Source organism: Pieris brassicae, chromosome 9 (genome assembly GCF_905147105.1).
Source record: "Pieris brassicae chromosome 9, ilPieBrab1.1, whole genome shotgun sequence".
NCBI classification, from domain to species: Eukaryota; Metazoa; Arthropoda; class Insecta; order Lepidoptera; family Pieridae; genus Pieris; species Pieris brassicae.
Window position 1 is genome coordinate 8,252,802 of NC_059673.1, and position 16,360 is coordinate 8,269,161.

Sequence of the window (16,360 nt, forward strand, 5' to 3'; positions counted from 1 at the left end):
GATGAGAGTCAATTTATACGATGCGCGCGCACACTGTCACAAAAAACCGGCACCTTGATGTTAGCAGTCAACATTAATTTTTTTTTTTTAAATTATGTATAAATATTATTTTTGTGATATTTAAATAAACTTTATTAAACTAAATAATGCATTACAATAAAACTTTCAATGTATATATGTATATATATCCTTTTTCTATTTTTAAATTTAATTATATATAACATATTATAGTACACTATAACGGTATAAAAAGAAGAAAAAATTATCGGACTGCTAATTTAATTGAAAAATATACTGTAATATAATTTTGCATATATTAAAAAAACTTTGAGTACATGATCCTCCTGTTTCGTACCGTTTATTTCAACAATTAACATTCAAGCTAACAGCGAAAACTGTTTTTTTTTTGTAGAAGTCGCCAGTCGTATTACATAATACTTGTAACGTTCGTAATTCAAATAATAATAATAAACTTTTATATGTTCAATAGTCTGTGGATTGTTTAAACGAACTAAATCAACATTCGTCTGCAATGCGGTCTTCGTGAACGAATGAACTAAGGGTAAAATCCAATACACGTCTCTGTCTGAATAGAACTGATTGCCGAAATTTTATTCTTGTCTATCAATACGAATATTATACACAACAAAGTTAGACTCAAGTTCCTTAACTTAGCAAATATTTTTATAAATTATATATCGTTATTTCGTTAGTCCATTTATCTTGGAACATTGTAGAAAGTATGTTATAAATATTCCGCGTATGTTTAAAGTTAACGGTTAAGTCATTTCGTAAAGCTAAAAAAGGGTTCTCGAATCAAGTGTATTGTAACTGACAACACAATATAAAAAATCAAAGCTGTAACGTTACAACAATCAACTCATATTAACAAAAAACCGACACATAGGTATTTCTCATACACATACAATCAATACTGATATTAAAGAAAAAATTTATTGTAAGATTTATTATTAAGCTTTATTGAAGTGAAACTTCTTTAGAATCGTTGTGATTTCAAACCGGATGCAACGAAAAAACGACAGGTAAGAGACACAAATACAAAAATGTGTAGGATGAAGCCAGGGGAAAGAATGAGACAGAAATATACATACAATTTGTATATTATCGGTCTCTCCTCTTTGTGCCATACTTCGTAGCGTCCCCACTCCCGTCTTCTAAGCATAGTCGCCTGTAATTTGTGAGCCAGAGCGAGAGAGCAGATGTCAGTGTGTATGTATATTGCACACTGTTTAATACGTGCTTGTATTTGAGCATTTAACGTGTGTAGTGCATGTGAAAACTACGTGAGCTTACTGTACACTGTATGCGGCTGCGTATTACAGCGTTTTAGTAAGATAGCGTGGTGTGTTATTATTTAACTGTTTGTGAGTATTTTTTTCTAATAGGCAATGATCAGGCTTCTGTACTAATAGACAATTAAAGAAACACATAAAAAAACCTTAGATTCCTTGACTATTGAAAGCGATTGGAAGTGAAACTTATTTATCGGCGTTGGAAAAAAATTACCGTCTCATTTTTGAGTTACGCGTCACATATTTCCGTTACGTACTATCTTTTTCGTGTCCCTACCACGGTTGATTCATTAATAACAAAAATATATAATAACGATAACAACGATAGTAATAATTGTATTACAATTAATGAAATTCTGTAATAATCTTAGTAGTGATAAGGTAAAATGAGATAATTGTATTATTTGTATTCATGTCTATGATAATGAAAGCCTTTTGTTAAACTTTATCTAATTTAACTTTATTTAACCAATGTATATAAAGTTGCATATATTGGATCATTTTTCGAAAAATAAGGTCATAAAGACGTTTCACTTCTTACGTGTGTACACTAGTACACGCACACATTCTTTTTTTTTTATTTTCATTACTCAAATATATGAAAACTGAAATGTCACTAACCTAGAGACAAAAAATACTCAAAAAAATATTATTGTATAGTGCATTTTACATATAATTGAATAACAAAAGGTTACATTTATGGGACCCCAATTTCTCCCCGTTGCCATGAATTAATTTAGCTCTTTCTGCAATTAAGTTTAATGATTTTAATTAATGACAACTTATTGTAAAAAGTAGTTAGGTACTTTTAACATGCCCAACGTGGTCATGAAAGGATCACGGAGGAGGATCACTGTACGTTATTTTTTAAATGAATAGTTAAAAAGTATCTTTTATAAGAGCAATAAGCATCTTAAATGTTGCAACATAATTACACTTGCATACATATATTTAAAAATATTTCTGGTTTGTATTTTATTGCTTAGAGAATAAAATATAATAGTTATTTAGTTAATATACAGTCTATGAAGATCTAGGCAAATCTTTCAGTCGGTGCCAATCGGTAGAAATTCATAAATATATACCTACAATCTATATTGGCATTTTTATTCTTAACCACGTTTATATTACACGATGGCTTACGAATGCAAACTTTAGAGGCTGTTTGGCACGTGTCGTGCAATAAGCGTCGCAATTTCAGTACAACATAATATTTTGTTTGCTAAAACAGCACTATTGAAAGACAATTGGTTAAGAAAATTATCAAATTGCACTTAGGTTGTAAGCTTGCAGGGCGACGCTGCTAAAACGTTCCCGATTATAAATAATTTGGATACTTCATTTTGAAATCTGAAACCATACCTGTTACGTGTATTATTTCCACACTTTTCATTCAAACCATATTTGAAGCAACTCATTCCCAACATTAATGTTTTGTATAAAAATCCCCAAAATACTACGGGGCTTCCAATAATACAGTAGCACCATCTATTGCGAGATTTTGTTACTAAAAAACATTGAACCTTACTGTAATTAAATACAGATGGCGTTGTGTACAATTCTGTCAAAATCTATAATAAGGAAATGTTGGAGAAACTGGGGCTGCGTGTGCCAAGTAACAACTCAATACGAACTTACTCAGAGAAGCCATTTACGCGTGTCTTGCGCACCCTAAATATTATTGCTTGTGAGACAGATGTTTTTATTTGCACACTGGCTGAATTCACAAGAATTGCCTTATTATTAATTAGTTATAAAATGGTTTAGATTTTAAGTTTTTACTTGTTATGTTTATATTATGTTTTTAGTTTAGTTTTCTATTATATTAGTATTGAGTTACTGCAAACATATGAAATAAATAAATACATCTAATTAGACGTCCTAATTATAAAATAACTTGTTTGAATTACAACTCTTTCAAAACCTAGACGATTCATACGCTACATTTTACCCCAATATTACGGAAATTGAAATAAATGTAAACTGAGGACTGCAAAGTTATCAATATATATTCTGTTTTTTACCCGAATGTAACTATGAACATTTAACAGAAGTTCATCACACTGCGAATGTGAATTTCCTATTTTGACCCCATAAAACTTAAAAGGATAGAAAAAACGTAAAGACATTAGTGTTGTAAAATTTATTTATTGTTTAAATTTGCTTAATAAAAAAGTAGATTTTATTTGTATCTATTTATCATGGCTCGATCGTGAGTCAGGGTCTGAGGTGTCTCGATGTTCCTGAAGTTCTAATTCGAAGTCATCAACCGCCATCGGGGTGTCTGTAAATTATAAAACATCTCAATAATAATAATTATTCTAAGGTTACTTTTATTTTTGTTTAAATAACTACAATTTACGTTTTCGTATCTCAAGTCACAATCTACAGTCAATGCCGGATACTGTTGTGCTGTATTTAATTTATTTTTTATAATATTTTTATTGTTAGTTAATTACTAACAAAAGCTAGTTTATCAGATTATACCATATGTATATATATGTCGGCAAGGCTGCGTTAAAACGATCTTAGATGTCGTTATTAGCTGTTAAAAGTGTCGATTGTCTCTTTCACAGATGGCGTTTGAGTGAGGTCTGTGTACGGTTCCGCATGTCAAATCATTTTTTATCTTTTAACGTCAGAGGTTCGAGATTGAGCACGGAACGGGTCGACAGGTGATCGGTCACTTTTGTTTGGAACGACATGCAGCGGAATCGTACGCAGAACTCACCGCGCTGTAAATCTATTTGCATCCGCACGTACTGTGAATTATTTTAACTTCTATTTGGTGGAATTGATAAAACTATTATTAAACAACTCGTCTAGACGTTTATTTACGTAAAAATAAATACGAAATATGCAACGTGGTGAAGAAAGCAACTGCAAATGTAATCGTAAGAACATTACGAACAACACGTGGGCCTTACTACCGATATATATATATTTGGACCAGAATCCGGCCACAACCACTTTGAAAAAGTGCAAGATTAAGATAATAATACAGGGCGATTACAATCCTAGCTATTTATTTCTTAGGCAAGAAAGTAATCATTGCTTTCTCTGACATATCACCGATCTAAGGATTTAAGACATTTCGATGTCTTTACTATATTTTCCTTCATACGAGCGGGTGTTAGATGTGAACAAAGTCCAAAGACAAATTCAAAAATCATTTATTCATATAGGTAACACATTGGACACTAATGAACGTCAAAAACCCCCCATTGGCAGTATTTTTTTGACCTAACCTTTGACCTTAGAAATGAGAATCGCACGGCAATAGGCTAACTCTGGTTCTATAACGATATAAGTGTACAAAAGTTACCTTAAGAATATATTTTGACTTTGACTAGTGATTAAAAAGAAAGGCGGAGAGTATCTTTCCAGTTCTTCTTGCCTGCTCTACGCCCTTGACTTGGGAACTGATAGTAAATGTAAATTTACAATTAATTTAACTTTTCTGACGTTCATAAGTATACTTGTTTACCTATATGAATAAAGTTATTATAGAATAAGTTTGATTAGGTGATTCCAATCTACTATAATTTACCTTTTTTGACGTAGTACTAGTGGCATTTGAAACACGTACACTCATACGTACCCAGATGATCCAAAGTGACCCCCATGGCCTTGCGCACTTGTGAAACTGGGGCTAAGCGAGCGGGTGGCACTCGGCGGATCATGGCTCGAAGGCAGGATGCCGTGAGACGAGCCAACTCACGCTCGGAGCCTCCAGGCTTCGGGCAGAGGGACAGGTGCCAGGGTGGCGGAGCTGATAGACTGGAAGTAAAACCAGATGTAAACCCCTTAAAGTTAAGTTATTGGACCCAATAACGGACGTGTCAGCGAGAAAACGTGATCACGAAACAGATACAGAAACACGAGGCTAGGACTCCTTCATAAAACTAAGTTTTTCATGTATGTACTAAACTCTTTTGTCTCTTTCTATTAAATTGTGTCGAAGCTGTGATGTAAAGGGACAGATTAGTACCTCCGGATGAAAGGCATTTTTATGTCTAATACACTCCCAATCAACTATGAAATGTACGAAAACACTATGGGCAATCTATATTTAAGTTTATAAGTTCTAAAACAGTGTGTACTCATAAAATTATACAAGAAAATATGACATCACAATTTTTACACACATACACATCGATTATATTAGAACATTGAGATTTTCATCAATGTTAGTAATCAAGTTGTAAGAGCGAGACAGCCTAGTCACTGGACCATTCAAATGAGCAGGTAAACGAACAACATGTTCCATTGAGATAAACGCAAATACGAAGGGATACGAAATGCATTAAGAATCTTTTAATACTTTTTTCATGTATAAAACAATTAATATTTCAATATTTAAAACTATAATAAATCATATTGTATTGTATAAAACATATTAGAATTATTATAATTCATAGATATGAATGGTTTCAGGTTAAATTTGAGGGTTTGTAGTATTTTACCGACCTAAAATAAGGCTGTTCGACTTGTATTAAAGTTACCTATTACCGAAAATATTTATATACATTATAAAGAAGAAATATTGCAGGCAGACGGTCAGTAAATATCGCTATACAATATCACGATACCTGTCTCAATATATATTGAGTCAACTCATTTTACCATATATATATATCGTCAGAAGTCAGAAGATCATTCTTCGGAGTAGATATAATAATGGACGATAAATTTAAGTAATCAGTAATATACATTAATTTTTTAATAAGGATGTGTTCAAGAATAACGCAATATTTGACCCTCCCCATGAAACGCGCCGTAACGTGTTCTGTACCCAATAGCAAAACGTTTCGTAAACACTGGTAAAGTACTGGAAAGTCGAAAATACTATTTACAATAACGCGTAATTCAATCCCCGCCCCGCATCGTAACGTTTTAGAAGAGTACCCCCTATATCCAAAATTTGTTAAATAATACTTCGCACTCACTAAACACAAACATATTTTACGTAAGTCTATTTTATAAAAACAGTGATCCAACATCTTACTTTGAGTGCTCATCCAAATCAACACCCACACACACAGTCAATAAGTATTGACAGATACTGATGGATCACAAAATCTAGATATTATGTCAACGTGCTCGTTCAATATTTATTTATACCGCGTTAAAATAAAATGAAATTTGTTTATTATGGAACATAAGATACAAGTATCACTTATTCCACGTCATTAAATTGAAATAAGTAGACATCCCTACTCATCGGCAAAGAAGACAGAGGATGTAGGCCGAGAGAAAAAGCCGGCGTAAAAAACTCTCGGTACTCTTTTAAAATAGCGTATGGTCAAACAAATTAATTAGAAGTAGCCTGTCTGGCACTAGTCTCAGGCCCTTTTATCAACTAGATAATCGTTGCCTTGTAGTAAGCCTTTTTACACAGCTTGTCTTTAATACATTACTTAAATTTATTAAAAGGCAGAGATAAAAGAGCCTCTGGGATTTTATTACAGAAGAGTATCCCTTTTCCCAAAAAATAATTACTAACTTTAGATGGTCTAGTACGGGGAAATTGCAGCCTGCGTTTGTTCCTAGTATTAACATTATGTTCTATTCTAGTAAACTTATCACTATTTTGTATACATACATATTTTCATAAATATATTGCGAAGGAAAAGCAAGTATATTAATTTCCTTGAATTTATCTTTCAGAGATTCCCTACATTTTAAATTATTATCCCTCTTCTGCAGAATGAAAAAGTTTCGACATCAGCAGCATGACCCCACAATAATAAGCCATAAGTCATTAAGCTGTGAAAGTAACAATAAACAAGTCTAGCTGTATCGACATCAGTTAGTGAGCAAATTTTTTTAACCGCGTAAGCTACAGAACTAAATCTCTTCACCAATCCGTTAATATGAGGGGACCACTGAAGTTTCGAATCCAAGGTGATTACAAGAAATACAGTTGTAACATCCAGATTCAATTCCTCATCATTTAATTGGTCTGTTATACATAACCCTTGCATTTTTTGCACAAAATTGAATGCATTAGTAACGCATCAAGAAATATTGACGTGATCTCAAGGATCACGATATATATTTGAACTTCTCTACGTCAATAATTGTAAAAAATGAACTCGTATACTGAATAATAATGTAAGTAATGTACTCGTGAATGAATTGTAAAGACTCCCAATAACTTGGTTAAAATCAATCATAAAATTAGCGCCATCTATTGAGAGCTTCTGTTACTAAAAAAACATTGCTTACTGTAATTAAATACAGATGGCGCTGTGTACAATTATTTCAAAATCTATAATAATATTATTAGCCTGTTTATTTAGTGATATTATTAACATAATAAACTATTTCATTATGAAGCCTAGACTTTATGTAATTTGTAATTTAATTTTACATTTATATATATGACACTCATATTTTTGTTCTTCTAACCAAATAAGTTTCTTTTAAGTAAAAGGCAATTACCGATCTTTCTGTTCCTTCTCGAGCTTGGTGATCAGATCAGCCGTGTGCCTCAGAGCTGACGTGATGCCATAATCGTGCTGAGCAGCCGCCACCTCGTCTTCAATCTCCGAGAGGAAGTCCGTGTCCACGCCCACTTCCGATAGTGTACGTAACTCCTCTAAATCTATTTTTACTTTTGAAATATCCTGAAAAAACGATAAGGATTCTAATAATAATCTAGAATAACGATATAATTTATTTTCCTATATAAGATATAGCCTCTAGAAAGAGAGAGTGGATATCACAACAACTATGTAACGGAAAACCCATCTTTTAGGTCAGGACTAGGTTTTCTAAATATGATTCACGAATTTTTTGTTTTCCTTCACCTTACTCATCCCTAAGGTCGTAGGTTCGATGGCCGGCTGTGCACCAACGGCTTTTATTGCGATGCGCATTTAACATTAGCTCGAACGGTGAAGGAAAACATCGTGAGGAACCCGACTTGCCTTAGACCCAAAAAGACGAAGGCTGCTCACCTACTTGCTTATAAATGATCATGAAACAGATATAGAAATCTATTTCTATATATAGGCTATAGGCTAGCACCTTACGAGCGTATGTTAAAAGCGCAAGAAGAAATTGACTTTTCACTGGGGCACAGCCGGAGTTCGAACCTAGTATCTCAGGTAAGAGTCGCATGCTGAAGGCGACACTGCATTGAATTAAATAAAAAACATAGACCAACAATACTTACATTATCATCTTTACTAACAGCTGGTTCGGGCTGGGGCTTCTTGGCTGGGAAGAGGGCCTCCATATCATATATAAGCGACCAGGGAGATTCGGGGGCGAAGCGAAGCATCTCTTCGTTGCCTTGGCCCGTTTCTGCCGCTGTAAGAAATAGTTAAAGTTTAAGAATATTTGAAGAAAACACTTTTTCACCGGATTGAAGCTATAAATTATTATAACTTATAATTATTTTACATAATTTTACATTCAATTTTTTCCGACGTTTCGCGTGCTTTACAGCGTGCGTGGTCACGGTGTGTGAAGACAAAAGGTGTTGAATGTCAAAAAGTACCACAGCTGTAGAGAGAGTTGTGTTATCTGTATTTATTTCCCCGGAGTTGATATCGATTAATGTTACTCTTAAAATTCAAAATCTATCAAAAACTACCAGTCTGGTTTTTCCAGTTGTTCCCGAGATAAAAGCTTTAAAGTAAGGATTCGCCGATACCGATACCAACGCTTCTTGAATTAATATTAAATTAAGATAAAAAAATAGGTTGTCTGTAAAGTCAGTTTACTGACGATAGTTGAACGTAACAACGTCATAAGAAAATACTGATGGAATGGTTGCTTTTTTAATTTTATTTGTTTGATAGATATTTTGTATGGTTATACAGAAGAGGTTATATAAAAGGAGGTAAATGGAAATCACAATTACAGATGTCGAAATCACTTTTTTACCACCATTTTTATTTTTTTATCTACAAGTACTTTCTCTCAATAAACCCGAAATATAGTCAAATATGATTATAGTATGCAACACTCACAAAGGCAAACTTTATACCAAAAAAGGTCCTTTTCGTTTTGAGTAAAATTAACCGAAAAATCTAATAAACTTTAAGACAAACAACATTTTTTCTGTAGAGTCGTGTAATCTGAAAATGTTTTTAAAAATCTTGATTTACTTAGAAGAACTTAGTACTCCTAGTATCTCCTTTATCGGGTCAAAATACTTGTGACATCTTTGTATCGTTACTTGCACATAACTACAATAAAACTGGTTTTGCACGTTTCGTGCGTACGTGTGCGTGCACGCAGTAACCGGATGGTACGTAGTCAGTGCGTTGACCTTGTTATGTGATGCACATTTGTTTACTTTTTTATATTATAAGTGTGTAATAAAACAATAAATAAAACAAATTCACATAAACATTGTGGATAATTTATCAGCCATATACATACGTAAAGTATGGTATATGAGGTGGGTCTCGTCCTTAGTGAGCGTTGAAAAGGTTCCGTCATAGGAAGGCGCATATGAACTGAAGGGTCCGTAGTTGAGGGGCTTCACGCACTTGGCCAAGTTACGACGGTCTTCCCGGGTGCCTGAAACATTAAGATTCACTTACTGAAAATTATTTTGTCACGTAGAGGTGAAATTTGATTTAAAAGTGATAGAGTTCCAGCAAGTTCTTCTCGTTCTTAGGGAACTGGCAGTGAATTAAGACAATTTTCCCCCTATAGAAAAGTAACCTAATTGATAACTAACGTAACCATGTCTTTTGTCACATCGTTAACACTACTCGTCAGAAAGAGACAAAAGTTTATTTTAGTAAAAGATTACGAATTTTACGATCAAATTCTCTTGATCGCGATTATATTGTACATAACAGAGAAGTAAAAAAATAATGTAAAATTCATTCAACTAGAGTCAGAACCTACGGTAATAGTTTGGTTAAACACTTCCATCCAGCACCATTGGATACGAGATAGCCGGCCATAGTTGGACGATATTTTAAAGTAAATAACGAGTACAACACCGGTCTTTAATATTGAATTTTAAATTATACATAACATATACATAAATAAGGGGTTGTAGCGGAAATATAATTTTATTTTTGAAGTCAAACGTCTTTATCGGCGTTGGAAAAATATTTACCGTCACATTTTTCAGTTACGCGCCATCTTTTTCTTGTCCCTACCACGGTTGATTAATTGAAGCCATTAATAACAAAAATATATAATAACGATAACAATGATAGTAATAAATATATTACAATTAATGAAATTCTGTAACAATATTAGTAGTAATAAGGTAAAATGGAATAATTGTATTCATGTCTATGATAATAAAAGCCTTTTGTTAATTTTTTTTCTAATTTAACTTTATTTAACCAATTTCTGTAAGTTGTAGATCATATAGTAGATCATTTTTCGAGAAATAAGGTCATAAAGAAGTTTCACTTCTTACGTGTACACTAGTACACAAACACATTTTTATTTATAAGGGTTGTCTGAATACGATGGCCCCACTATGTATTAATTTATGTTAAAAACTTGTAAACGTTTACATAATCATCAAACTTACTGTGCAACGACCCAGTTCCCTGATTTAACTTCCCAATATATTGGCCAAGTGTGACCGGTTTATCTTCGGTATTATCCACAGGGTGTGTCACGAGGCACAGAGTCGTTTTGCCATCCGCATCCATCCGGGGGAACGCTGAAATTAAATTATAAATTTCTACATAATTCTAATAATTTCTACATAAATATTTATGTATTTGCGTCAATCTGCGGATAGTGCGATGACGTCACACCTGAACACGTCTGGGAGTGACGTCATCGTATTCAGGATTCTATTTTTGTCAGCCTAGTTTGGCCATTTGAACTTAAAATTATTTTCGAACTACAGTTCTCAAGTTTTTGACGTGACAACGTCTTATAATTCGATGGAGCCGGCTGCACGCACGATAAAACATGATTCATGCGGCGTTACCTCGCTCTTAGGTGTTCCATTTAAGGCTTGAAGTGCAAGCGAGAGCGCGGTACGAGCGACAAAGAGGCATAATCAGCCTCTCTCTTACTTGAGTGAGCGATGAAAAAAATTGACATAATTGTATTTATACGTACAAATAAATGTAACTTGATCAATTCAATTGTGATTTCCATTTACCTACTTCATTATATTCATACAAAATATCTATCAGACAAATGAAATTAAAATTTTCTTTTGTAAAAGCAACCATTCCATCAGTATTTTCTTATGACATTGTCACGTTCAACTATCGTCAGTAAACCAACTTTACAGACAACCGATTTTTTTTCCAATAAATTGTTTCTTCACTGAGATATCATGAACGTGGATGGTAAAACGGACATTAATACGATCTAGCCTAACTTTGGATTAATAAGGATCTTAAGTCTAATATTAATTCTAAACTATCAAGTCAATGTTTTTGAGGTCAACACACGCTATCTTAAAGACGCACAGAAATTAACATCTTTAACACCCCAATGAGGAGTTGCTAAAAGAGATGCTACCGTATTCCATGACACCTCTATAAAATTTATCACTTAAAGAACATTGACAGTTAAAGAAACCGCAAGAAGATCTTCCGGCTGTTTGTAATAACCATTATTGTTACTGACTCAATTGACGATGATTAATGGTGATTAAGAGGCGTCCACCGTCTCATAATAACAAAGAGAAGAGAAAAGGCAGTTCCTTTTCTCTTCTCTTTCTGGTAATTTGTGTTTCTTTAAAAAGACGCTGAAAGTATGTTCTAGTTTCTCTTACTAAAAGCTACTGCGCTACCTTTCTTAGCCAACCGTCTCCTGTGCTGCTCCCTAGCGGCCTCCATCTGGATCTTCACACTGTCTCCAGAATCCTGCCTCTCTTGCCCGTCGGAGACCACGTCACACTCAGACCCACCACTCTTTATGGGACTGCTCCGCTTGAGCACTTTGTGCTGTTGATAAAAGTTTCAGGTTTCATATACCATAAAGTTCGTCGTGCATTTTCCAATCGTTTATCAAAAAGCCCGAAATCGAAAACATACACACACACGCCGCATGCAAAAGTTCGCACTATAATTTAACAAACAAACAGATTTTAAGCGATTCTAGTCACTATTACTAAGTGCATACACTACGTAACAAAATAACAGGAGACCTTGAGGGAATTTTGAAAATAACAAAATATATACAATTAATAAACGCCGTCTTTAACTTCGAAAATCAACGAAAAAACCTCAATTTTAACACAACACTTAGAAATGAATATATAATCTTATTTGTAAAAATATAAAATGAAATCTTACATTCAACACATTGTTAATTAAACTAAATAGTATATACTCCACTATTGTAAAGCACTGTTCTTTTTTAAATAGATGCCAATATAAGAATATGACAGTTGACATTTCTAAAATGTCAAACTCAGTGACGATACAAAGGCGCCAAACGATCTTTCACAGAATTTGTCGCAAACGTACAGCAAAGTCCTACGCATTTGGCAAGAGACATTTAGGCTTCTTGGGACTCAAGGATTTCGAGATGTCAGTTCTAATTACAGAACTGTAATAATTAAATCAACTCGTGCAAAACTTCCCCCATCATGCAAAAATCTCAAAAGTCAGGCATCTATAATATTATTTTAGTTAACATTTGTTCATGAAACCCACAGATATATATAAAACAATAGAAAATTATATACAGTGGAACCAAAAACTAATAATCAGTCTCCAGTTATCCCGCAGGGCTAGTAATTATATTGCAAACCTTTCTACCATACGTCCGTAGCGGCTGCGTGGAACATTACTCTCGTAAATTTCATTGTACATTGTCAAACTACAGTTAACGCATGCACATGGCATATGCAGTGCTCACTCGAAGCACATTGATCTTTGGAAAGGCTTTATGAGGAACTCTAAATGATGTCTCTGAATGATGATTGGCGCTACCTGGCTTCATACTATTTTATTCAACTTTTTTATAGGTACAATTCCGACATTATTTTTTAATTAATGAACTTTCACACACACATATATATATCATTGTATATATAATGCATGTATTAAAACACTACTTATTGAAGTGAAAACTTTAGCATCTGAGTGATTTGAAAGTCGAAGAAACGAAAAAGAACAATCTAATATTATGGCAATATTTTTAACTTTATGCCAGTTTCATGTAAAAGGAAACTACACGCGAGAAAAAAAAACAACATCACATCAAAAGAAAACAAAGGGATAAATAAGCTAGTTAAAAACAAAGTATGTACATAAACATGTTACATCTTAATATTATTATTGATTATGAGAGAAGATAATACATTATAATACAATAAAGGATAAAGCAAAAGGCAGGAGATTTTAGTCGGAAACGGAACATGTAATGAATGAACTTTGGTAACTTGTATGTTGATTGCAATAATTATGAAAAACTTCTCGAAAGAAGTCCATAGATCAATGTGCATATTACCGAGTATTATTCTAAAAATTTGACAATCTACAAGGGCATTATATGATATATTTTACATTATTTTCAATTATTAATTATTAAAAACTAATTTATGTCTACAAATATATGTTGAATTTTCTATTCACCATAATAAGGTGCGACAGTTCAATGATGTTGATATGCATTTAACATATTTTATGCCTCAATTACTTCCCTACCTACAATAACGAAATCTCCAATTAATTAAGCATAATTTAATAGCAATATAAGACTTAAAATTTTATCACATACTTGAGGCATATAATAGGCTCATATATTATTTAAATCAATAGTATATAAACAAAACATTTACATCCAAAAGAATATAATATTTTTTCACATGAAAACAGACATCATAATTTACTATTGAAATTAAAATAAAATGTGTTTTAAGCATTTCTCTTAAATGTGACATCAGTTAAATAAAATATTACCACATCCATTTTTCCAATATCAAATCCAAGCTCCTTAATAGGTATCTCATACATATAGGTAAGGATGTCTCCAAGAGGTCTTAGCTTTTGTGGTGTAAGCTGCTTTAGACCAGCATGTAATAACCGCCGAGCTGCCTTGTGATATATTGTACCAGTCTTGTTGTATTTCATTGCGTTATTGCACATGAGTTTAAAATCACTCTGGAACAATTTAATTAACAAATTGTTTATTACCATTATAAACTTTACACAATACAAAACAAAACATCTATCACATTTAAGTAACATTATTAATAAATGTATCATCTCTGTAGTTTAGCAGTTGTTGCAAAAAGTGGTATTGTTGTTGTTACTGTATTGTAGTAGCTTTAAAAAATGGTCTATGCAGAAATCAAAATAAAATTGAAAATGCTTAGAGTTATTATATATGTATTTCTAAATATATTTGATTTCTGTATACAACAGAAATTCTATAGAAAAATATTTATAGGACAACTATGGTTAGTACTTTAGAACAACAATGCAAGCAATATAAAATAGTCCACTGTATCATTATTAGATACTTTTTTACATATAATAATTTACTTACAATAAAACAATTAAGTGATCGATACTCATTGTCATCAATCTTCTGTTTCATTGTGGAAAAATCCATAGGTCTTCTTATTATAGTGGAGTAGCCTGGTGCAAAGTTGTCATTCACTGGCCAAGCAAAAAACTGATTTGGGTCTCGTTTTTCAAGATTACGGAGCAGTTGTTCTAAAAGACGGGATAGGGGCCGGCGTTTTTGGCTTGCCTGAAAAATTTCACACAAATAAAACCTTACTCTTTTCACAATATAATGCATTATGAAGTCTAATTTTTGAATAAATATTATGTTGAGGATATTAGTTGGTGATATACTGTTCAATAAAATATCTTTTAAATAAATTGATAACCTGTTTTAAGAGAAGTGGAACACTTTCACTGTTTTAAAGGAATTGTCAAAATGTTTCTTTAAGAAGCAGATTTAGTCTCAAGTTGCATACTATGTCTGCCTTATATTCAATACATTTTTGATTATGGATACAGAAGTCATAATTAGCACAAAGTTCCAATTATAGTATATAAGTTTTCATTTCTTGTAAATTAAACAAAATTAGGTGAATTAATATTCTATTATTAATATTATTAATATTATATTTACACTTAATTTACAAGAAAAATTGCAGGTTTATGTCAATATTAAATTTATAATAGTTGTTATTACTTCTTGCTCTTACTACTTAGAAGTTTAGGACAATTATCTTAATGGCTCTTATTTATAGTTGCTAGGTCTCAAGTAATATAAGCGCTTACATACTTTAGACCCCATTTATGTTTCTATAACATAAGTTGAATTTAGGTATAAAACCTTTGTTTGAGAGCTGTAAAACCTATTGAGATTTGAAATTATTTATGCAGGTGTGATAAAGAAATATTAGCAACAGCTAATAAACATTTTTGTAAAAATATATTTTGAGGTATTTAAAAAGTAAAGATCCTATTTTGTGAGACATTAGCCTCACCTTGAGCACACAGGACCGAGGTTCCCTATGTGAAGCAGGAGAGTTTGGTCCAGGACTCTGTCTCCGCAGCAACTTCTTAGTCAGCCCCTCATCATCACTTTCGTCATCATCGGACAACTTTATCTGAAAGTTGTCCGATTACTATACTAATAAATTCTTATAGTATATCTAAGATTGCTACTAACTTAAACGTTTAACTTTATACTGAAAATGTTGCACAGTGAGCCCTCGAAATTAAGAAAGACAGAATAGATACGCAAATAATATGTACATATATAAGCACAAAATAAACCTACCATGTCTATTTCACGACGTCTTCTTTTACGATTCTTTTTAGGTTTTTCTTCTCGCTCTTTAACATCTTCTGTTGCCGAATGATCAACATCACTTAAATCTACTTCCTCTCCTGAAATATTCAGTGCTTAATGAAACACAACTCAATCAATATATTAATACAAAATATAAAAGCGTCTTCGTCGATACTTACTACAACTAAGCTTTTCTAGATCATCTATCATTATATTATACAATAAATTACTTAAGACGTAAACGGTAAAACTATGAAAATAAATGTCTTTATTACAAAATATATTAATGTCTTAAAATTAACATAAACAATCTACGTGAG

At 32.7% G+C, this 16,360-nt stretch overlaps 1 protein-coding gene across 2 annotated transcripts; it reads right to left on the minus strand.

Moving 5' to 3' along the window:
• Window positions 1–3,451: 3,451 nt before the first annotated feature.
• On the minus strand, window positions 3,452–16,360 carry LOC123714601 (bromodomain-containing protein 7-like). 2 transcript variants are annotated; one of them, XM_045668941.1, is made up of 12 exons: window positions 16,220–16,360; window positions 16,029–16,138; window positions 15,733–15,855; window positions 14,775–14,981; window positions 14,186–14,386; window positions 12,067–12,220; window positions 10,837–10,971; window positions 9,714–9,854; window positions 8,497–8,633; window positions 7,761–7,945; window positions 4,915–5,093; window positions 3,452–3,597 (listed from the first exon to the last, which is right to left on the minus strand). In XM_045668941.1, the coding sequence occupies exons 1-12, from the start codon at window positions 16,248–16,250 to the stop codon at window positions 3,506–3,508; spliced, it is 1,695 nt and encodes a 564-aa protein (XP_045524897.1). In that variant the 5' UTR covers window positions 16,251–16,360; the 3' UTR covers window positions 3,452–3,505. The 2 variants fall into 2 exon arrangements, with proteins under 2 accessions (XP_045524897.1, XP_045524899.1); XM_045668943.1 differs by lacking the exon at window positions 15,733–15,855 and having other exon boundaries at window positions 16,220–16,323.